The sequence below is a fragment of the Anolis sagrei genome, chromosome 4, assembly GCF_037176765.1.
Source record: "Anolis sagrei isolate rAnoSag1 chromosome 4, rAnoSag1.mat, whole genome shotgun sequence".
Taxonomy (NCBI): domain Eukaryota; kingdom Metazoa; phylum Chordata; class Lepidosauria; order Squamata; family Dactyloidae; genus Anolis; species Anolis sagrei.
In genome coordinates, this window is record NC_090024.1 from 208,502,766 (window position 1) to 208,527,870 (window position 25,105).

General features: G+C 40.7%; 1 protein-coding gene across 6 annotated transcripts in view; it reads left to right on the forward strand.

Annotated features, from left to right (window-relative positions):
* Nucleotides 1–21,613: 21,613 nt before the first annotated feature.
* TOX2 (TOX high mobility group box family member 2) overlaps nucleotides 21,614–25,105 on the forward strand; it is a 268,905-nt gene continuing 265,413 nt past the window's right edge. For 3 of the 6 annotated variants that reach the window (XM_060772362.2, XM_060772357.2, XM_060772363.2), the window contains exon 1: nucleotides 21,615–21,856. In XM_060772362.2, coding sequence (XP_060628345.1) covers nucleotides 21,755–21,856 — 102 coding nt within the window. In that variant the 5' untranslated portion in view covers nucleotides 21,615–21,754. Of the gene's footprint in view, nucleotides 21,857–22,311; nucleotides 22,446–22,697; nucleotides 22,879–25,105 lie in introns of those variants that run through there. The other 3 variants (XM_060772356.2, XM_060772360.2, XM_060772358.2) reach the window with 3 other exon arrangements.

Here is a 25,105-nt window from a genome sequence, read left to right on the forward strand (position 1 = left end):
ACAGCTGATAAACTGCCACAGAAGGAACTTTAAGCAAGAGGGTGCTAAATTTTTTAAAACTAATTTCCTTTTATCCCAGTTGCATTCCAGGAGTATAATTTATTTGAGTATTAATATTATAGTTTTTTGTGGTTTTATTTGAATTTGTTTATCAATCTTGTTCCTATTGGTCCTGAAGTCCACTTTTGAGAGACATGCAGGATATAAATAAAAGTAAATCAATTGATCAAATAGTTGTGTAGACCAATTATGATGATAATTTATTTATGGGATTTAAATACCACTTAATATACTTTAGGTTGTTTAGCATAATGGATAATCAGAATGCTTTTCTCATGCCACTTACTGGAAGCATGCTGATCGTGAGATACTGTCATGTTCATGCACATAGGCCATTGAGGCTTCTTGTAGTTGAAGTCCATTGTCATATATGATGGGTTATTGTGGTAAAAGAAAGCCAAACTTGATTTTTAGACCAATCAAAGCTCTTCTGACCTTCTTAAAACCTTACTATGGTTTAGACACGTCAGGGATGTAGTGAAATTGCTTATTCTGATTTATTCCAGATCTTAATGATTCTCTCAAAGGAGACTGTATTCAGCACATGGGTATCTTCTTCTTTAAAGTCTGGAATGAAATCCAGAGCAAATTCACTGTACCTTGATTTGGGAGCTATTGGTTGCTATGTGCAAAACAGAATAATCTTTTAGGTTTGGAAAATTCATATTGTCATAAAAAGTTTTGCATTTTGAGCTGATTTTGTTGTTATTCAGTCATTTATTGTTTGCACATTATGTATCTGTCCATGAATATAGCGGTATGCTTTGAAACTAGCATAATGTGCTTGGGCACAATCATAAGAACATTTTTACAAAACAGATTAAAAGGAAATAGCGATGACACCTGGAAACCAAATTGAACCCCCTGCCCCCTCCTCCAAAATCCAACATGAGGAAGAAGATCAGAAATAGCTCCAGCCATTGTGCTACAAAATAAATTAATTTTGACATTTAATCCTAGATCAATTGGTGTATCTCACAACAGATGGTTTGTCTTGTCACTGTAGCAAATGATGATAAGCAAATCTGCTTCAAAAATTAGATTTATTTTCCAAAGTTCAACTAACAGCATTTCCAATAAGTTGAAATTAAATGCAAGATATTTTGGACACCAGTATATTACTAAGTTTTTAAAAACATTAAGTTTGATTATTATTATTATTATTATTATTATTATTAATTATTATGATTGAAATACAGTCTTCTCTGTACTGACAAATCTGTACTTTGTACTGTGGCAAGCATCCTCAGAAGTTGTTACTATTGTTTTTAATTGCCCTATACTTGTCTCATGATGTTTTGTATCGATGTTGTTCACCGCTTTGAGTCGCCTGAGGGCTGAGAAAAGCGGTATATAAATAAAGTAAGTAAGTAAATAAATAAATAAATAAGAGACTGTTCCTTCTGCAGTTGGAGGAGATTGCTGATAATGGTCTTAAAAATAAAATATCTGTATACTACCTTCCATTGGACAGTGTTAATAAGTCCCATTGAACTCAATGGGCCTAATATCTGAATAGCTTATGTAGATATTGTCGAAGGCTTTCATTGCCAGGGTCACTGGGTTGTTGGAGGTTTTTCAGGCTGCATGGCCATGTTCTAGAAGCATTCTCTCCTGATGTTTCACCTGCATCTGTGGCAAGCATCCTCAGAAGTTGCAAGCATTCCCTCCTCAGAACCTCTGAGGATGCTTGCCATAGATGCAGGTGAAACGTCTGGAGAAAATGCTTCTAGAACATGGCCATACAGCCCAAAAAACCTTCAACAACTCAACTTATGTAGAGATTTGCACTTTTGGTTTACCACTGTGATGTAGTCATTACAATGTCAAGGTGACATCTTGTTCAAATCTTCATTTAACCATGAAGCTGCACAATGTTGGGTGAAATGCCCCTTCTCAGTTTAATGTATTAATGTGATTTGGTCCTCAAGATTATTTGAGATTTCACCTCCCAGAATCCCTTACCTTTAAGCATATATATATACTGCTGAGATGTTTGGGAACTGAAGTCCCAAGTATAGGAAATGCAAATGAACAACTGATATCCCCCAAAGATAGACCCACTGTCTTTCTGAGTGAGTTCTTGGGAAGAATAGTCCAAAAATGTAGTAAATCAAAGAAATTTTATTGTCAGAACAAAAAAAGAAAGAATTTAATATTGTCCAGTCTAGGCAAACAGAAAACTAAGGATTTCCTGTTGGAAGGACTACAGTTTAATGGTGCTACAAAAATGTTGCATGGAAAACTTCCATCTTTAGTGTGTCAGTTTTTTAAAGTGAAAGTAATAAATAGATTTGAAAGGCCCCAAGACTTTAGAGCAGGGGTTCTCAAAGATTTTCAGTTGTGAAGTCCTGTATGAAGCAAAAGTTTCTCATGGAGCCCTAAGAAATATTAAATTGTATTGTATTATATTATATATTGTATATTGTATATAATGTATATATATCAGGGATGAGCTGGGCCAGTATCAGATGGATGGAGAGCATTTATGTGAACCAATTCACACAGTACAAAAATAAAAATATACCATATTTAATGGCAGAGACCCAAAAGGGTCATTCAGTTCAACCCCCTTCTGCCATTAAGGAAAAACACAGTCAAAGCTCCCCCAACAGATGGCCATTCTAGTAGTAGTAATATAATAATAATCACAATAATAGAAACCGCAGAGACTATCCAGTCCAACCACCTTCTGCCATGCAGGAAAAACACAATCAAAGCAACTCATGAGCAGTGGGAGGGAAATAGATGTTTTCAAACAAAAAAAATGGGGGAAGGGGGCTGGACAGCAAGTGGAGGGGAGAAAGGTCTGTGCCCTGGGAGGATGCTACTGCTGTTTTCAGCAGCTCAAAGCTTTAATTTCCCTGTATTTTTCAGGAGGAGGAAAGAGGAGGGGGCAGGAAGCAGCATGGTGCCACAGAGCCCCTCACTATCACCCACAGAGCCTCAAGGACTCCACAGAGCACAGTTGGAGAACCCCTGCTTTAGAGAATTGCTTCCAGTCAGAATAAACACTATTCAACTAGATGTGCAAATAATGTAACAGATAATGGAGCATAGGGTGCTATCATAGACTAAGTACATTCCAGTTGAATTATGTCATGGATGACTGGAACCTCTTAATGTTCTTGAACTGGAAAATGAGCCCATTATTCATTGATAACCTTGAATGATGTGGCTATGTAGGAATTCTTTGTATTACAATAACATGACTTTCTGCCAAGTCTCTCCAATACTTTACAAATGAAAAATTAATTAACACCCACAAAACCCTATTGGGAATTTTGGCCTCATTTGCATCAATATCATAGCAAACAGTTTCCTTAGCCTTTAGTGGGAAACTGAGAGTTAAATAGAAAAGAAAGTATTTTTGAGCCTGAGTCAGAGTTAGGTATCAGGATTTCAATGTAAGTGTACAGGAAACCTTAAAAACATTGAAAGTATGTATACACATAAACACACACACACATAAACGTACTTCTAAATTATGCAAAGGGAAAAACATCTGATTGCAAGGAGCCAGAGAAAGGAATAGCAGTTTCTTTGAGCATTCCCGTTCAATGTGAATTTGTCTGCTGGTCTGATCTCTATTTCATGCACACAGATTGGGTAAGTTTATACTAATCACACAAATGAACTTATGTTAGATCACTGTTATGCCACTGCCCCCAGGATGGGGGAATTTTTTGGCCTTATACAAATGCAGCAGGTGATGGTAATGCATTCAGAGTAACTAGAAGTGATGCCATGTCACATCTAGTTTCCTTTTAAGCCAAATTGCCATTTTTTTCTGGATTGAAAGGATAGAGCAGGACAAACCAACCCTACCCTCCATGGTTTTGTCATGGCCTGGGCCATTTTCAGTCATTAAGGGATGATTTTTCACAGGTATTGGAAATGTCAATACAGAGAGGATACAATCCCTTTGTTACGCCAGCTCCACTAACTGCCAGTCTGCTACCAAGCACAATTCAAAGTGCTGGCTTTCGCCTATAAAGCCCTGCGCAGTTCTGGCCCAGTTTACCTGTCTGAATGTATCTCCCGCTATGAACCACCATGAAGGTTAAGATTGTCTGGGGAGATTCTGCTCTCAGTCCCACCATCCTCATGAACGTAACTGGTGGGAACAAGAGACAGGGCCTTCTCAGTGGGGGCCCCTTGTCTGTGGAACTTCCTTCCCAGTGACATTAGATCAGCCCCCTCCCTCCTATCTTTTAGAAAAAAAACCTTAAATCATGGTTGAGGGGCCAAGCGTTCAAACAACAGATGAAGCACTCTAGATTGAGACTGACTCTATGTGACTGACAATGGTTTGACTTGGACTATGATTTTGAATTTGCGTGATTGTAAATTAATGTCTTAATAATTAATGTTTTAATTCACTGTTTTAACTGTAATTGTTATTTACGAATCTGTTTGATGGCATCAAATGGTTGCCTGCTGTAAGCCACCCTGAGCCCCCCTCGGGGGTGAGAAGGACGGGATACAAATATGTGAAAAAAATAAATAACTGTCCTGGGGGCAGATTTTGGGGACCATAAAAATTGATTAGGGATTACATTGTTTCCTTCCTGATAAATGGAAGCAACCCTTTCTGTTTGAACTGTTTTTAAAGAGCATTATTAATTTCAGTATTGTATTTCAGATTGCAAAAATGTAAACCTGACAAAACCTGTCCTGGAACAGGGAATGGAAAATATGCCAGTTTTACTTGCAAAACAATTCTTCAGGATGTAATTGCAGTTGATACTGAGAATTCCTGGGGAGATGTGTGCACAGTGATACTATATTATATTTTAAATGCAAAAGCAGTTGCCTGATGAACATTAGTTAAATAAACACAAATTTTTCAACAAAGGAGAATAAAGATGGATAATGATTTCTACCTTACAAATTAAGAAAGCAAAACTATTAAAATGGTGTGCTCTTGATCATATAGAAAACCAATGGTTAATCTGGAGTATAAATTATATTTCTACTCTCCTTGGCTTGTTTTCTGAGTTACTGGATTGCATTTTCCTTTCATATGCCTCAGTAGGATTTGAAATATAAAAATATTTCCCAGAATGTTAAACAAAGACAGATTTGGGGCTCAACTAATTTGTAAGTCACATCCTATCAACAGCAATGGAGCATGTTTGTCACTTAAGTCATACTGGTTTCAAAGAGGGTTTATGATGCAGCCAGATATAGCTGAGGGCAGAGTGGTTTCTTAGATTACTCTTAGACTACTAGATGTAACCACCTTCACAAGGATTAGAAACTCCATAGCCCTATTCCCACTCTTGTATTTTTCCACTCTAATTCATCTAGGTGCTTTTTCTCTTCCATTCCCAGCAATCATCCTCTCCCTTCATACATTTAACTCTTCTCCCATTCTCTTTTCTGTCCCATTGAGCTCTGTGTCACTTCACTACTTACTTATCTAGGTGCTCTTCTCTATATGAGCTTTCTGCCCAACCCACTGCTGTTTCCTTCTGCTTTTTCTCATCTCTCATCCTTCCCTCTTTCTCTCTCCACACCAGGTCTCATTCAGACTTCCTTTCACTTCATTCCTTCTCTTACAAACTGCCAGTCAGACCCCCAATTTTATGAAAAGTTTGAGGACTCTGCAGTGAGAAGCAGAAGTGACAATTAGCGTATTACCCTATCCTGAAACTGGTCCACATGGAACTGCCTAGTCCATTGCTTCTCCTCTGCTATAGGAAATTAACTATAGGTTAATCTGCCATCTGAAGGCTAAAGGTCATATTGAAGCTACAAGCAGATTTAAGTTAACTAAAGCAAATTAACCTACTATGGACCTCATCACATTTGTTGCTGGAATTGCCACAGATCATGATGAATCCAGCTGTGCCCAGTGGGGGGGCATGGGGAACCCATTGCCCCAAGTCCCACATCACCTGGCTTCCTCCTTACCCTATTCCACAGAGGAAGCATCTGCTGCTCAGCTTCCCCCATTGATCCTAATGTTATATAGTAAACTGTGTCATCATCATACATCAGAGAAGGCTGAGAGGGGATATGATAGCCATGTATAAATATGTGAGAGGAAGCCACAGGGAGGAGGGAGCAAGCTTGTTTTCTGCTTCCCTGGAGACTAGGGCGCAGAACAATGGCTTCAAACTACAAGAGAGAAGATTCCATCTGAACATGAGGAAGAACTTCCTGACTGTGAGAGCCGTTCAGCAGTGGAACTCTCTGCCCCGGAGTGTGGTGGAGGCTCCTTCTTTGGAAGCTTTTAAACAGAGGCTGGATGGCCATCTGTCAGGGGTGATTTGAATGCAATATTCCTGCTTCTTGGCAGGGGGTTGGACTGGATGGCCCATGAGGTCTCTTCCAACTCTTTGATTCTATGATTCTATAATCAGTTCCTCTTCAGTTTGGCCAGGGAGCCCCGCCAGAAGTAGATCTACATCGTGGGATGGGAACTGGTGGGCTCCATGGCAAAACTGAAGAGGAACTGCCATACGCTGTCAAATTTGGTTTGTCTGATGAGGTCGTAAGAAAACATAGTAAGTCTAAAGTGCACTCCTTTAGCATGCAAGCCAAGTTTTAGGTAATTATGTTTCATGTTCTCAGAACTGAAGGAGATATATGTGCAAAGGTATACATTCTCTCGCCTCTATTATTATAATATTATTTAACAACAAATTGTATTTGTAGCAAAATATGTTGATGGGATCGGATTCTGGGATGTAAGGACAGTGGTCTATATTGTCTCCTAAAACAAGAATAGGGACATTATGGCTACAGAATAAAATCAAATACAATCTTAATATCCCTAGTGGTTAAAGAACTGTTGCTCAGAAAATTTCTGTTCAAAAAGTATAAGGGTAACAAATATTTAATGAAATGCAAACTAACTGTGTTTAAATTATCTATGGCTTTCCATACTCACAAACCAACAAGTAAGCTTCAAAGAACTAGGCATGAATATTCAGGAAAACTGGATTTAAAACTCATGCAAATATTTACACTGCTATTGCATGCATGTGCATTTGGTCCAGCAACAGAGGAAACGGTCACGTGACATGCCTGACCATTTTCAGTTTTGCATCCTGCATTTTGATTATCAAATCATGCTTTCAGAAAAGGCTGCTTGTGAGCAAACTACTATGTTAATAGTTTCAAAAGTATTGATTACATTTGAATAACAAATAAGCTAGGGAGACTTGTGATTTGCCTAAGGCTGATAAATATTCCAATACAAACAAACAAACAAAAAGTTCTTAAGTAGCAGTTACAATTAACTGTCCACACAGACATGCTTTTAAAAAAATGTATTACTTTTAAAAAAATAGAAAAAACAATTTACACTTTAAAATTTAAATTGAAAATTTGCACATACCTTGTACCCTAACTTTTGTTTTTGCCAAGTGCTTTTATAGTTTGAGTTCTTTTTGCCCCCCCCCCCCCCCCAAGCGTATATTTTTATTCTGCTTTTTATGCCACAAACACTTCAAGGCAACTAACAATACTGAAGCCAAAAGCAATGCAGCATCAAACTCAAAATAGGATTGGAAACAAATGGACTAGGTATAAGATCACTGTTCTTGGACAGATTATGAAATATGACACAACAATTCTGATTTACAAAACAAATGCTACTTGTCAGTGATAGTAAATTTCCAATGATTAAAAAAATCCAACAACACTTTCCACCTCATCAGATGTCTGGTGACATAAGGTGGCAGTCTGCTTTGTTGCAAGGCATAAGGAATCTGGTGCCCCATGCCTTGCATTGTCCCCCTTGCTGGGAGGGCAATCACATGGGGGTGGGGAGTGTGGAACGTGCAGCTTCCCCCATAGATTGGGCAACTCGGGAAGCCTCCCATGTTGCCAGGGCTATGGGGCATGCCAGTTTCACCCATCTACACCCACAGAGTCAGCATAATGTCATTTAATGGAAGCCTATCGGCTCCATGGGTGACCGGGGCTAGATCTAACCCCGAATGATAAGGTCATTAGTAACACATGCATAAATGAGCAGTATAGAGCTGCTTTCACTTCTATTATTTGGACACAAATAAATTTATAAGAAATTATTAATTTTATTATAGCTAATGTCATATCAATTTTGGAAAAAATTATTTTATCATCTTATGTTATTATTTTGTGTCACACATGTGATGTGTATGCAGATCCTATAGTTGTACCTTTTGCAGTGGAAATTGGCTTGCATATTAACTCTGTTTAAGAGAATTAATTGAGAGTCATCTATTTTTGAACTACATTCCTTTGGATTGGAAATTTTCAGAACACCCTGGTGACTACAAACATTGGGAGGATCAATCCTAATCATCTACCTTAATTCTTCTTTCATTATACAGTATTAACTAGCTATATTATGAATACATGTCAATATGTAAAGTCCCATTTGAATGACTTCACCAAATACTGAGTGGAGGAGGTGGAACAAAGACATAGAGAGGAAAAGTAGAACAGTGAAATCAAGAATTAAAAGAGAAATTAATCAAATGCCTAGGCAGAGCAGAAAAAGAAAGACCTTTTAATCACACTTTTTGTTTACAGTGTAATCCACCTCAAACCAAGAAAATAAATTGTACTGGGAATTTGAAAATATAAGTTAGGGACAGAACTGGATAAATCAACACTAAGAGAAACCAAAGTTGGTAGTCAAGTAGTATCAAATCCATTGATTCTGTAGGCAGCCAAAAATGAAGCAGATCAGTATTTCCTCCCACGCTGACCATTTCCTTTCATTGTGCTCTGGTGCCAGCTATAGTCTGAGATAAGTTGAGAAAGAGAAAGGAAGTGGTCATGTGTAGACCCTCTGGAGAGTCTACAGCAAGTTCTCTGAAGCAATTGGAAGCAGCATAAAAAAACACTATTTGGGGGGAAATATTTTTCTTTTTAAGGCAGCACTCTCTCCTTGAGATTCCTCACTTCACCTTGAAGTCCAGTAAAGAGAGCCAGAGGCTGATGTTGGGGAGCCTTACCACAAACTGCAGTCTTTCAATATAAAAAACAGGGTTGGTGGGAAACCTATCCCAAAACATCCACTGTAGCTGCTTGTCTATGTTAGATATTGATCTCATTGATCTGATCTCATTGATTGTTACAGAGGGAACAGGGCAGTCTAGGACCTTTGCAAAAAAAATTAGCATATGTAGTGTATTTATTTATGGTATCAGGAGCGAACCAAGGGTACAATTGTAATGCATTTTTTTAAAACCCCCCCACAAAGTTTAGAAACTTGGCATTATATTAAATAATATCCTTTGTCCAATAGCTGGCCACTTGGAGTGCCTCTGGTGTTTCTATAAGGAGGCCCCCCATTGTGCATATGGCAGGGCTCAGACTGCATTGTAATCGGTGGTGTAGATTGCAATATGTAGTGTAGATGTTGAGATTATAATCTATCGGAGGACAAGGGCCTGGCTCCTCAAATTAAATATTTGATTTGCTATCGAATATGAAGACATTACAAGGAGAGAACTCAAGAGGGGAATAGGAGCAGCTGGTTGAATTTCATGAGATAGCAGCCTCGGTGTTAAAATATTTGGAAGTGTTTCCAGCTAGAATGGAATTGCCAGCTTTTCATTAGTCCTGGTCCTTTGCCTCTCACAACAGCCTGACACACATAACAATTAGTGGCTCATAATTTACTGGTGAACATTACATTTAGTGAAGATTTTCTTACCGTATTGGAAAAGAGCGCATGTGTATTATTTCTTTGTACACCAGGTTTTGGTTAAAGGATCAGGAATATAGGTTCTAAAATTATATATATTATATTACATATAATTGCATATCACACACACACACAAACTCTCTCACACACATACATTAAACCGCAAGCAATATAATGTTCTAGTGGAAGCACTGATTTGACCCAGTAAAGCTGTTCTTGTATTTTTATGTCTTTCTACATCAAATTAAAACTGAAGATAAAATTGCACAATGCCTCCAAAACAGATTGCGTCAGTCTTCTCTTCTTTTCAGATCAGGTTTTTTGATGCCTGTCCAAAAAAAGGAAAACATCTTCATGAAATCATTATAAGTGCCAGCTATTTAACCACCTGTCACTTTGCCATTGATGCCTACTCAATATTTGACAGGAAAAACATTATTTTGTCTACATATTATCTCACAACACAAGCAACATAACACATACACAATGACGCTTACCTATTGTGTGAAAATCTGTTTAAACAAAGAAAGGAAATTTCCCCCACAAAACCAAGGCAAAGCAAAGCAGTTGCTGGTAATTAATGTGACTGGTAGGTTTAAACAGTCAAAACATCCAAACAAAGCAAGCAACCCTCAGCCCTGGAAGAGCTCTTAATGGCTTTGCTGAAATTAACCTCTTCTTTGCTTTTGAAATGGAACAACTCCATGTGTGGCACAAACCCATTCAAAAAAGAAAATGACACAGAATGGCCGTAAAATTAGGTTTCTCAGTCATAGCTTGAACTGTGATCCATTTATAGACTAAGAAGATCATTTGTTAATTAATTAAATAAGTTTTCACACTTTTATTATATTTACTCACACGAGAACGCTTTTTAATTTTGTGAAATGTGTACGTAGTTAGCTACTTTATACCAGTTAGTACTAACTAGTATAAGGCAATTAACTACATACACAGTTCACAAAAAATTAAAAAGCTTTCTCATATGAATGAAATGTAATTAAAGCATGAAAACCTATTTCTTTCCTCGTGTAGTGCTGTCTACACTGAAAAGGGAATAGTTATCCAGAACTTCTGAAAATATTTACCTCCCTCAGATCTACTTGGAGAAGTGAATGATCAAAACTTCTGCATTAAGGATGTAATTCTTTACTAAGTTTCTTCTTAAAAGAAGTTTAACCACATTTTTTGCATGCAATAAATCGAGCAATTTTCTTCCCATTGTGAGAAACTAATTGAAAACCATACAATGTTTGTACCTGATCTGCAATTCAAGGTTTATTCTGCACAAAATTACCATTTTGCATAAGGTAAGGTAAAGGTAGTCCCCTGACATTAAGTCCAGTCATGTCTGACTCTGGGGTGTGGTGCTCATCTCCATTTCTAAGCCGAAGAGCCGGCATTGTCCGTAGACACCTCCAAGGTCATGTGGCCGGCATGACTGCATGGAACGTTACCTTCCCTCCGGAGCGGTACTTATTGATCTACTCACATTTGCATGTTTTCGAACTGCTAGGTTGGCAGAAGCTAGGGCTGACAGCGAAAGCTCACGCCGCTCCCCGGAATCGAACCTGCGACCTTTCGATCATTTTGCATAGAAAACAGTATATTCTAGGCAGAAAACAGTATTCCTGTATGGAAGTATTATTTTCTGCACAGTGTAATGCTGCTATCTACAAAAGTTGCTGAAGTCTCTGTGCTTAAAACAACCACATGCAAATTTTGCACAGAAGAAATTCCAAAGGACAAGTCGAAAACTCTTGTTGGGTTTATTCTGAAAAAAATTATTTGTGTTTATCCCACATTTTTTAAGGTTAGCTTTAAGTTCATCTTTACATCTCTTTTCTTTAGCCTTTTTTGTCCACTAAATGTTCTTCTCTATCAAGACAGGGAGAAAGCCTGAACATGTAATCCCAGTCTTTACGACATGCTCAGGATTTCCAAATCATAGGAAGTACTGTGTGTTAACCTTAGTTGGTGAATCTGCTTGTGAAATAGGCGCAGTCTATGATTTTCAGGAAAAAGAGGCTAATATGCATGTATGTAAATATGAGAGAGGGCCCCCCAATGGTGCAGAGATGTTGAACTCGCTGACCAAAAGGTTGGCAGCTTGAATCTGGAGAGCGGGGTGAGCTCCCGCTGTTAGCCCCAGCTTCTGCCAACATAGCAGTTCGAAAGCATGCAAGTGTAAGTAGATCAATAGGTACCGCTCAGGCAGGAACGTAATGGTACTCTATGCAGTCATGCCGACCACATGACCTTGGAGGTGTCTACGGACAATGCCAGCTCTTTGTCTTAGAAATTGAGATGAACAACACACCCTAGAGTCGAACATGATTAGACTTAATGTCAAGGGGAAATCTTTAACTTAAATATGAGAGATGCTAGGCCTGTGTGTAGGTATCAAAGATAGGAGAAAAAACTATCATGAAGAGCAAGCCAGGACTGGTATTTTTAAATGGAGCGGCAGTGGGGAGAAATCCCCCACCTGTGAGCTAGATGTAGTTCAGAGGACCTCATTCTCTTTATTTTGAAAAAGCCAGATAAAGGTTAAAGATGTGAATAACATCAAATTTAGTTTGGGTCATAGGTTAATGAAAAATTAAGGATATGATCCAGCCCACATTAAGCATTTTAAGTCTCATTAATTTCAGTTAGAAAGAATTGAGCACATTCCTAATTTTTCCATTAAACACAGTGGGATCCAAATTACTTAACTTTGGATGATTTCTGCCCTAGGTTTTTATTTTTCAGTACTTTGCTTCTTCGTATTGATTTTTACAAAAGATAAAATAGATAGAAATGCATGGCCAATGCTTGATGTTGTTTATACTTCAGATGTTTAGAAAGGAATGAAGGGGAAGGCAAACATTTCTACATATTTAAAGGAAGCAGTACGTCAATGTGCAGAAACGACAAATTCAGCCTAGCAAATGCTTATAAAAGTTCTTTTGTATCAGTTGGAGAAAAGATATTCTGGTCTTGGTAATGAAATGTGCTAATTTTCATGAGTTATAAAGGGAATGAATCCTGTTTAAATTAGAAAAAAGAATTTGTGTATTCATAAATAACGGAGCTGTTGTTGGTGCCCAGAAGATATGTGTAATATCATTACCATCACCAACCATTAAGTTAATGTTTCAGAATTGTGATAATGAAAGGTTAATCACAAATCAATCATTTTGTACATAAACAATCTACAGTACTTCATCAGAAAATACTTTTTTTCAATTAATTTGATTGTTCTGGTACTGTTTTAATTATTCTCCTTTTAAAATGATTTAGAAAAGGCATTTAAAGTTGATTTAAAAATAAAATGAATATTGTTGTGATATCTCCATGTAAAGATGATACAATCCACCTGTAACAAAAAAGCCAGCAATGTAGACTTGTAAATATTGACTTGGTGAATAGTTTAAAGATAAGCAAAGTGTATGGTTGAAAAAAATAAGAAGAAATGGGGAAAATATATTTCATTGTGCTTTAGGTTGAAGATTTTAAAGTTATACAATAGACTGATGTCTGGCTTGTTTGGAATGTATTTGTGGCTTGTATAAAAATAGTATATCAAATTAAAATCTCAGCATTGATGCATATAGAGTGCCGTGGTTTGGCTCAACAACAAAATCACATATTGAGACTTTCCAATATCATTTCAAATTATGATTCAATGCAGGAAACAGAGTTTCTTCTACCTAGGCTAGGGAACTTTTTTTTCTTTCAAGGGCAACAGGTTTCCCACATCCGTTCCAGTCAGTTGTGACAGGATATGGTTTGAAATATAACCAATCTCCTCAACATCCCATTCTATAAAATTTAAGATTAAACAACTACTCCAAAGAATTGAAGACTGAATTCTGAGCAAAATATTATTTAGAAGAGACTGAGACCCAAATAATCTTTTGGGGATGATTGTAGTTATCAGATAAGCATATAATCCATGCTGCAGAATGTTGAGAGTCTACACTTAGAAAAATGTTAAGACTCTGTTTGGTGTATGATTTTAGCTTTAGTTCGACTGATGTTTATAATTATAATAATTACAGTTTCTGTAATATATTCATAACTCATAAGGTCTTGAGTTATGAATTGGCAGAGTAGGGGGTGGGGATTACAAACTTGCAGAAGGTTTTCCTTTAAAAGATCAACAGGAATGATTTGACCTGAGGCCTAACTTGTAATTTGAGCCATTTTAATCTGTTATTCATGTACATAATGAATTTAGGTGCAGGGGGTCCCATCTAATGCACATGCATTCATTGTGGTAGCATACCCGAGGCAGTACAGCTTCTGGCAAAGAATCTCTTCTTTTACACAGTAAAATTAATAGAAAATACAAAAACTTTTTAAAAAACTGTTTTTATGGTTTGTCAGCCCTTATTCCCTCCTTATCCTCACTTCAACTGGAAGCATTTTTAGCAGCAACAGGATAGTGAAAGAGGGCTGGAGAAACATAGACTTTAGGTGTCAGGTTACAGCACCAGTTGATGATAAACTTTTGCTGAGAGAGAATGGGATTCTAATCTAATCAGTCCTACTATTGCCCTGTGTGCTTGCCTGTAACAGGCAAGGTAAGCAGCAGCCATTTCCAGAATCTATTATTCATGAACATGAAAGGAACAGGTAAAAGCCTTCCTCACATACTACACTCACCGTGCTTTTCCCCCTTAAAAGCAAAACAAAGCATAGATAGCTAAGTCTGGCCAGCAAAATGAAAGGGCTGGTGGATTTTGGAAGAAGTGGTGCTTAGAAGGTTGTTTTGTTGTTGTTTACTTACCATAGAAAAGACTTACCTAATCTTGTTGCTTTATTTCACATGTGCATATTGTTAGTTTTAGATTAAAAGATGGGTTGTTTTGTTGTTGTTGTTGTTGTTATGTGAAACATTCTCCTGCTCTTCATCTACTCTGCGTTCATTGAGGCATACCCGTGTTGCCTGAAAAGAACACCACAGCTACAACAGGAAAAGTGGGGTTCTCACAAACGCTCCCATTTACAATCAATATTTTCAGACAGCACATTGTCACAGAATAGCTGTGACAGTGCCTCACACCTCCATTGTATCGATGGATAACAAAGGTTCAGTTTCTGTTTTTACATATATAGGGCAGGTCTTTCAATCCAGTGCCAAAAGGCAACCAGGAAGAGTAAAATCAATAAAAGGCTATAAAGTATGGAGTGTATTGAACAGAAAATATGATGCTAAATTTAGAGAAATAAATTTGTGAATTTTATATGGAAGAAGAATTCGAAGGTAGAGACAGGGAACAAGGGTGACCCAACTATTAAGGAAAGTCAGGCAAATTGATTTGATAGATCAAGTGATAACAGCACCCTCTGGATTATTCTAACTGGTGTGTCCAGTGGTTCCTCTGAAATGGAAGGGCAGTGTGGCATGTTCTACACAATGTGGCATATACGATATTTGCTAAGGACCTCATCACATTGAGTACTATCTCCATCCAAGGAAGGTTCCAGGATGGATCCAAGATGGAGCCACCAGAGCCCTTCACACCACGCAGGGATACTTCTAGCAGGGCTCTGTCCTAGGATGCTTCTAGAGCCCAAATAACAGGGAAGGCTTAGAATGGGGTGGGGAGGAGGAAAGCAGGGCAGTGATGTTTTTCCTCGGGTGATGGGGAAAGGTGATGCAGAACGTGGGGCGACGGTTTCCCCTGCTGCCCCATAGATTCACCATGTTTGGAACCTCAATGTGATGAGGTCCTAAGATAATATCATTTTCTCTGCTGCAGTAGGTAAGGTTTTCTCATTGCCAATTATGAAGTAAAATTCATCAGCTAGTCCCTTGGGTTTCCTATACACCTCCCCTCACAGGCAGTACCATAATGTTGTGACACATTGTAAATGATGTCACATCACTTTGATTGCTAATTTTTAATCAGGTCTTCAACGAAAAAAAGACATTTGGTGTATAGGTGAATTGTGAGGTGGAAATGTCAAACCATTGCTTTTTCAAGGTGTTTTCTTCTGCTTTGTGAATTTTTCATGTGAAAAAGGGTCACTGAAAGATGCTCCCTCCAAAACAAACTAAAGGGGAAGGCTTAGGGTGGTTAAAGACTACCAGAGGTTGAGAATGCATATGTTTCCCACATACCTTCCCATCCTTGCTTTACGTACTACATGAGTGGGGAGAGCACTGTGTTCTTTGTTTTCAGCCAGCCATTCATAGGGAAGCTGAAATCTGCCAAGGGTCACATTTTTGAGGCACCTATATGAGTGGTGAATTACTGTGTCTAAACCACCCTTTTCTCCCCTAATCTTTCTTTAGGATGTCAAGGGAGAGACACATTGTTCTTGCCAAAAGTCTGAATACTGATGTGCTGAGGATGTTTGAAATTAGGTTATGCACCTCAAGAAATTAGGTCAACGGCTGCATTCAGTTCCTTACCACAGGTTGTTCACCCATTCTTATTGTCGTGAACTGCTGTCAAGTCAACTTCAGCTTATGGTGACCATATGATTTAGGCACCTCAAAGACATCATATCATCAACTGCCCTGCTCAGTTATTGCAGATTCAGGGACATGACTTCATGATTGAATCTATCCACTTGTAATGTGGTCCTTCTCTTTTCCTGCTGCCTTTTACCTTATCAAGCATTGCATTTTTTTTAGTGAGTCCCGACATCTCTTGATATGGCCAAAGTATGACAATCTCAGTTTAGTTATCTTAGCTTCTAGGAAAAGTTCAGGCTTGATTGACTCTAGAACCCATTTATTAGTTTTATTAGCACTCCATGGTATTTATCTTTTTTAGCACCACCTCCAAATGAGTTTATTTTTCCTTTTAAGTTTCTTCAGCCTTCACAAACTTATGAAGAAATTGGAAATATGATGGTATGGACAATCTGACTTTATTATTAAATGTTCTATCTTTACATTTCAGGATATTGTCTAGTTCTCATAGCTGCTTTTCCAAATCCCAGTCTCACCTAGTCTAAGTAGAGAAAAATACAAGTGATTGAAAGATACTGTATATATCTATTCAATCTACATCTCAGTTATTAACACTGTTGCCTTCTACTATTCAAGATCGACATGAATCACAAAATTAGCTCATGTTAGCCACACCAAAACATGAATCAATTCACTGTATTTTAGGAGCAGGCTCTTGTGTGCCCCTAATTTACATAGGAAGCTGGGCTTTCTCTTTGCCAATTTAGTTACACAGCATAAAGTCAAACAGACAAGTTATGGTCCTCTAATTGTACATAAGCAGTCACACAGTGTAAATGGATAAAATCAATTTATTTCTGCGCAATAGGTTTATGATCATATCTTTGTAAATTTCTTAGGAAAGTTGCAATTCACAATTATCCTTGCCCTCTACATTTTCTTTAATTAAAAATAGACATTAAAGATATATTAGAATATATATTAGCAGTTATAATAATAATGTTTAAAGTATCTCTGAAGACACCTAATATACTTAACCCCATTACAAGCTGATTCAGGTATTAAAAAATCATGAAATTCATTGTTTCAATTGGTAACTATTTGTGACAGCCACTCACCCACTGATCCAGAGTTTGTTACTTTAAGATTAGATCCTATTTCTTCATCCAATCTCACATTTTCCTGGAGTATATTTTCTATGACTGATACAGCCAATACCTTGGATTAAGCTAAAGCTTCTATCCTTTCCATGGCATAAACTTTGACTTCCTTTTCTTGACAAACATCTTCCATGCCTTCCTCTGTTGTTAATTGCTGGTACATTTATTTCCTTATCTCTGAGGCAAAGCTTCTGTTCCTTTAGTAGATTTACAGCTGTATCTCTTTGCTGCAATGTTCCAAGAACTCTTCCCTGCCCCCATCTTTCATATTCTCATTCAGTACACCTTTATAGCCCACTTTTTATTTATTTGTTCCATGAAGACTGATTTCTCCATAGCTAAGGCAAAACTAAACAAGTACTAATGTCCTGTATTGATCAAGCTTTTGAAAACATTTTCTGTCCACTCCTTTTTTGGCACCAGATATGAAGTCTTGTCAGTTATAATAAAAATGCAGGTACCACTTCATTCCTGCCACATGCCAACACACATAAATAGTTCCCAATTTCAGCTGTTTTGCTCATACTCATATTTCTGCACCATGTTCCTGAAAATAGAAAAGAGCTTTTACAACACTCTCAGAGGAACTGGAAACCAGTATACAAGACTAAAGAATTCCCTATACAGACACACTGTAAAGCAGGTTATCTGACTGTAGAATGTGCCTTTTATTTCATCAGACATACCTTCTTCCTCTTTCACTTTCTGTCGCAATCCATTGCCAGATGAAGGCCCCTCACTATGACTGCACAGTTTTCTGAGAAACCTAAACTGGCAGTGAACATATCAATCATTCCACCTTCTGAAGGCAATTTTTCCCCATCAGCTCTAATCTGTTTTGAATAAAAAAAACATTTATGAATGTGACTATTGTTATCATTTCTGAACTTTTGTGGTGACTTTAAGACTTTCTCATGGCTTCAGTGGTCGCTTGTGGGCAAGACTGAATCCAGCTGTTGGAGAGGGCATGATAAAAAACTTGGCATTTCCATTGTTGGTTCTTGAAGATAAGATGATTTGGGCTCTTCCTCTTTTCCAATGTTCATGCAGAAAAATGATACTTAAAGAGATTGTCTGTAGACCAGGTTTGTGAGCCTTTGCCACCCCAAGTTTCCAGGAAAGAAAGAGTTGTAGTTAAGAAGCACAAAAATGGCTGCTAGTCTCAAACACAGTGGGAAGAATACCTTGCTAGTCCTCCACATAAGATACTTTAGGAACTCTATGAAGCTGCAGTAGAGAGTGAAAATATCTGTTCTGCTGAGAGACAAGCTGCTGTTGACTTCTGCTCTCCCTGAACTGCTTGCCTCCCAACCACTCATTGTAAGAACACTGTTAGTTTTAAGGACAGCAAATTAAAGGGCAGAAGAGGCAATCTGATTCAAATCCCTTTCCTTTGTGCGATTTGGGGCAGGTCATGGGGTTGAAGGAATCTCCTGTCCACCATCTTATTTCTGAGGAGGATAGGAGGTGGAACTCAGCTGGTTCTGTGAGACTGGGGCTGCCCACAGATTCTGCTTTGCCTCCTGTGTGCGACTCTAGTTCCATTTCCACTGAGTTGAGGAAGGCACCATTGGTCTCAGGGCAGGCAATGCTGTATTTACCATTATGCCTAGATGTGCTTTAAGCACAGGGTTCTATCTTCCTTCCAAAAAAGAAAATTACAATGGATTTTATTTATGTGGAGCAATTCTAAATTTGAAGGCATTGTTTCAGAGTGATTCCGGACATGATGATAGAGTTGATAGCCTATGGGAGGGTGCCACAAAACAAGCAGTGTAGACCTACGGGGCCTACCTCCTTCAGGACTCTTAACAATTAGCACGGGGTTTCATTTGTCCTAAATCCAGCACTGAGGACAGAAGTGTCAAACTAATATTTATCAAGGGCCACATGAGCCTTCTTCTTCAGTCAAAGACTCCACACTGTGTAGAACATACATGGGCAAACTTTGTCCCTCTGGGTGTTTGGACTTCAACGCTCACAATTGTTATGCGTGTCATGCAGCAGCTAAAAAGCCAATAGGATTTGAATTTTACGAGTATAGTATTTAGATCCAGGGAAGTCATGCTACCCCTCTATTCCACCTTGGTCAGGCCACTCTTGGAATACTGTGTCCACTTCTGGGTACCACAATTGAAGGGAGATGTTGACAAGCTGGAATGTAACCAGAGGAGGGAGACTAAAATGACCAAGGGTCTGGAGAACAAGCCCTATGAGGAGCAGCTTAAAGAGCTGGGCATGTTTAGCCTGCAGAAGAGAAGGCTGAGAGGAGACATGATGACTATGTATAAATATGTGAGGGGAAGTCATAGGGAGGAGGGAGCAAGCTTGTTTTCTGCTGCCCTAGAGACTAGGATGTGGAACAGTGGCTTCAAACTACAAGAAAGGAGATTCAACTTGAACATTAGAAAGAACTTCCTGACTGTGAGAGCTGTTCTGCAGTGGAACTCTCTGTCCCGGTGTATGGTGGAGGATCCTTCTTTGGAGGCTATCTATCAGGGGTGCTTTGAATGCGATTTTCCTGGACTGGGTGGCCATCAAGGTCTCTTCCAACACTATGATTCTATGAATTCTTGGTCTCAGGCCCTTTCCTTTTCTGAAAACTGAGTTGGGTATGTTTGGCTTGGAGAAAAGGAGGTTGGTGGGGGGAGGGGCATGAGTGCTGTATTTAAGTATCAGAAAGGATGTCTTATTGGGGAAGGGGCAAGCTTAAGACCAGGTCAAGGAGCAAGGGATTGTAACGGCAGGTGAAGAGATTTTACCTGAACATTTAGAAGAACTTTGTGATGGTAAGCAAGGCTGTAGCCAGGGAGGGGGTTAGGGGTTCAACCCCCCCCCCCCAGTTTTTTTCATGTTAAAAAAATCTGGTTTGCTTATGATTTTAACTGGTTAACCAAATCCCCATGCTAAGTCTATGTGAAGCAAACATTAAACTGATTTAATTAAGTCTATATAAAATATGGAATGAACCATAGTATTTAAATTATTTTGCTTTATGGAATTAATCTTCATGATTTGCTAAAAAAAATTCAACCTCCCCCCCCCCCCACCCATTTTTTTCTGGCTATGGCACTGATGGTAAGAGCTGGAAATATGAAAAGGAAGGGGCCTGAGGCCAGGAATTGTGGGAGTTGAAATCCAACACCTGGAGGGCTGAAGTTTGCCCATGCCTGGTATGGAATGTATGCAGTTTGATCCCACTTGAGCTGCCAGGTCTAAATGGTGATGGAATCAGGGGGTTGTCCTTTGGCGAGACTGGAGCACAGGGCTCTTGGCAGGGAGGACCTCAATCAAGACTTGGTCAAACTGCAGCCGGATGCTTCCACACACTGAGACATCAAGGGATGTCAAACTGCATTAATTCTTCAGAGTGTTGATGTTCATCAAGAACCTCTCCCTTTCAGAAGTTGTAGCTCTGTATTGTTGAAGGCTTTCATAGCCGGAATCACTGGGTTGTTGTAGATTTTTTCGGGCTGTATGGCCCTGTTCTAGTGGCATTCTCTCCTGACGTTTCGCCTGCATCTATGGCAAGCATCCTCAGAGGTTGTGAGGTCACTTTCAAGAGTTGTAGCTCTTCTTCTGTAGGACCAGCAATTGGGGGTGTATGTGGGTACGAAAGGACTGAAGGAAGGAAGGGATCTCAAAGGGCATTAATTCCCCAGAGTGTTGATGTTCATCAAGAACCCCTCCCTTTCAAGAGTTGTAGCTCTTCTTCCGTGGGACCAGCAATTGGGGGTGTATGTGGGTACGAAAGGACTGAAGGAAGGAAGGGATGCCAAAGGGCATTAATTCCTCAGTGTTGATGTTCTCTTTCAGGAGTTGTAGCTCTTCTTCGGTGGGACCAGCAGTGGTGTTGGTGGAGGGGTGTATGTGGGTACGAAAGGACTAAGGGAAGGAAGGACGATTCCAAGCCCCTTCCTTGTCCCCGTGAGGAGCGAGGCGAGAATGTGCGGAATCTCCCCGAGGATCCCTTTCCCGGCTTGGAAGGGAGCAAGGGGCGAGTGGGGGGCGTTTCTTGGGAGTGGGGGGGGGGGCAGGCAAGTCCCAGGCGCGGCGTGGACCTCTGTCTCTCTCTCTGCGGGACTGTTTGTGCCAGCCCGGGTGGGTGTTAGCCCGGGAGGCCAGGCCAGGCAGGTCCCGGGCTCGCCCTCCCCTTCCCCCTGCCCTCCCCCTGCCTTGGTGCCGGGAACAATAGAGTGCGCGCGCGAGGGAGCGAGCGAGCGAGGAGCCGGCTCTGGGCTGTGCGCCCTCCCTCCGCCCTTCTCCTCCTCCTCCTCCTCTCCCCGCCTCCCTCCCTCCCTCGCTGGCTCCCTCCCTCCCCGCCTGCCTCGCGCCCTGAGCCAGAGGCAGATCCGCCGCCCGCCGCCGGAGGAGCCGGTTCCATGCCCGCCAGAGCCTCCTCTTTCCTCCGCTGCTCCTGCTGCCGCCTCCTCCTTCTCACCCTCGGCGCTGCGTCCCGGCATGGACGTTAGGTTTTACCCTTCCGCCCCTACCGCCGTTGGTTCCTTGCCTGGGGCCGACCCCACTTGCTTGGGCCCCCTGGACTATTACCATTGCAACAAGGTACAGAGAGAGAGAGAGAGAGAGAGAGAGAAAGAAAGAGCGCGCGGGAGGAGGGGAGTGGGTGGGTGAATGGGGTCTGAAGGGAGGAGAAGGGAGCGGGAGCAAGAGCCAGAGCGCCCCCCCCCCTTTTCTCCACAGTCGGCCCTCCCTCTTCGGCTCCCCTCCTCCGGGACTGGCGCACCTTTGGCCCCGCGCGGGGGGAGCTCGCCCTCACTCCCTCCTTCACTCACTCACTCACTGGCTTTCTCACCCAGGCCTTTGCTTTGGGGCTCGGTCTGGTCACTGGCTGCCTCCTAAACGTCCCTGGTTTGAAAGTCAGGAGGGAGCGCTAAAACGGGTCAGAGAGTCGCTCCCGCCGCAAACTTGTCTCCCCCAAAGTCCCGCGGAGAGTGAGAGGAAGGGAAAGGGAGGGAAAGGGGTGGACGAGAGCCCCAGTTCTCGATAGGCAAGGGGAAGGGAGGGGAGGGGATGGACGAGAGCGAGGTCTCTGGATCCAAAGAGGAGGGAGTCTGAAACTTCTCTGGAAGGAAAAGGGGAGAGAGTTAGAGAGCGGCAGCAGCAGCAGATCCGACAGGAGGGAATTTCAAAAGTGTGTTAACTTCAGGGCGCCCAGGCTGCTGCTTCCTCGCTGGCTTGAGGAGCCCATCCTGGTTCCCATCTTGGAAGAACGAGGAGAGGGGTGTGGGGAAGGGGAGAAGGAGGGGAGGGGGAGAGGGGGGAGGAGAGAGGCAGTTGGTTCCCCACCGCGGCGTCACTCCAGACCCCGGATCAGACCTCTCCGTTTTGGCAAACATCCTGATCGAGAGGGAGAGCGAGAGAGGGAGTGAGCGAGGGCGCGCGCGCGTGCGTGAGCGAGGGAGTGAGCGAGTGTGCGTCCGAACCCAGCCCTTGCTTGGCGCGCATGTGTTTGTGGAGGAAGAGTTGCGTGGACTCGGGAAGACCATCTCGCGGGGTTGTTGGCTCGCCCGCTTGGCAATGCTCAGTGTTGGACAATGTATAGGCTAGGGGAGAAACGGGTCCGAGTGAGTATATCCTCTTTCCTTGATCCTTCTCTTGGTCAGGCTGGGACACAAAGCCCTGTTCTCATTGTGGTTGGAACTTCAGAGATGTTTGCATGCCTGGTTGGCTTCTTCCCTCGAGAATCGAGCGGCAGGTTCTCGTCCCTGAGTTGTCAAGCCTTTCCCCCTCTTTCCCTCCAACACAATTACTTCTGTGAAATACAACAGAGGGAACCGGGTGATGTATATTTCATAAGATCTACGGCACAGCATGAGAACCTCTCTAACCTAGATTTGTCTATTTGCTACTGAAAGGAAGCTTACTCTTTTGGAGTGTGTGTGTGTGTGGAAAGAGGGAGGAACATTTGCAAGAGGGTTGTTGTTGTTGTGAGTTTTCCGGGCTGTATGGCCATGTTCCAGAAGCATTCTCTCCTGACGTTTCGCCTGCATCTGTGGCAGGCATCCTCAGAGGTTGTGAGACCAGGAAATCTCACAACAACCCAGTGATTCTGGCCATGACGATACATTTGCAAGTGCAGAGAAGAATAAGGCCACTTCTACACAGCTGTATCAGATCCCACATTATCTGCTTTGAACTGGGATATATGGCAGTGTGGACTCAGATAATCCAGTTCAAAGCAGATATTGTGGATTATCTGCCTTGATATTCAGGGGGCTCTTCCACACAGCTGTATATCAAGGCAGAAAATCCCACATTATCGGAGTGTGGACTCAGATAACCCAGTTAGTTCAAAGTAGATATTGTGTGATTTTCTGCCTTGGTATAGTAGGGCTGTAAGGAAGGGGCCCTCAGAGAATCAAAACAGCCACTGGGTCAGAGCTTTCCTGCAAGTCCCAACCTTTGGAAGCTTGAGAACTGCAGAGCTGCATTATTTTCATGAATTCATAACTTAGCTGATTTTTTAAAATTTTATTTAACCAGGCATTAGTGTTATGTTGGCATTTTAAACAAGTGTGCAGTTTTGGAAAAGTAGTCAAAGTTGCAGGCTGTTTTATCTTCTGGATATTTTGTTTTTATTTTCATGCTTTCTTTTAAGGTAACTTGCTTGGAAAGGCTGGAGCATCTCTACTCTGGCTTGTTGTGAGTCTTCCCGGCTGTATGGCCATGTTCCAGAAGCATTCTCTCCTGACATTTTGCCTGCATCTATGGCAGGCATCCTCAGAGATTGTGAGAGAATGCTTCTGGCTATGAAAACCATTGACAATACATCTCGACTCCCTATCAGCGATATATGCATTTATAAACATTTGTCACAGTTTCATATTAAGTGCAATTGTGATTGATTCCTTATAGTATCATATGAACATTTGCACAGCTATTAACAACAACAACAACAACAACAATTTTATTTCTACCCTGCCACCATCTCCCAAAAGGGACTCGGGGTGGCTTACAAAGCACTCATAATGTAACAATACATATGATGCAATATATACAGATACATCAATATCAAAGGAAAACATAATTTACATCATCAGTACACAAAACAGTTCCACAATAAGAGCAACAACCCTAAAATAACATCAAGAAAACATTAAGGACCTAATCACACCAGAGAATGAATCCGCTTTAAATCTGGTTGCTGCCCCTGGAGAATTCTGGGGTTTGTAGTTTAGGGAGGAGCCTTTAACAGCCTCACTAAACTACAAACCCCAGAATTCTGCAGGAGGCAGAAACCAGATTTAAAGTGGATTCATTCTCTTGTGTAATGGAGTAGATAGAATGAATATTAAAGCCAATTCAAAACATTACTACACCATTTCCCCCCCCCCCCAAAAAAAAACACTATTCATCCAAAGTAAGACTTTTAGAATATATATAATATAGTTAGGAAACAGTAGCAGTTTTTGAAATACATTGTAGTGTCTTAACTCTTATTGGAGTAAATGCCTACATTTCATTTTCAGAGGATCAGTTGCTAACACCCATGACAGATTGGATCTCTGGCAATATACAAGCAGCAACCGACTTGGAGAAAAATTAACAATCTTCTAAAATTCTGTATTATTTTTAGAAGCACAAATATTGAAAATGATTATTACATTCATATGATACTTGTTCACACAAAAAGTTGGCATATCAGCAGTGCAGTTGGAATTCTCAACCGAAAGAGGTAAATGCAAGAAGTCTAACAACTATGGTGCTTAATGGAAAGCTGGAAGTATGATGCACTTGTCCAAAACTGACCACTGTTAGGCCACTGAGGGCCCTTCCAGACAGGCTCTATAT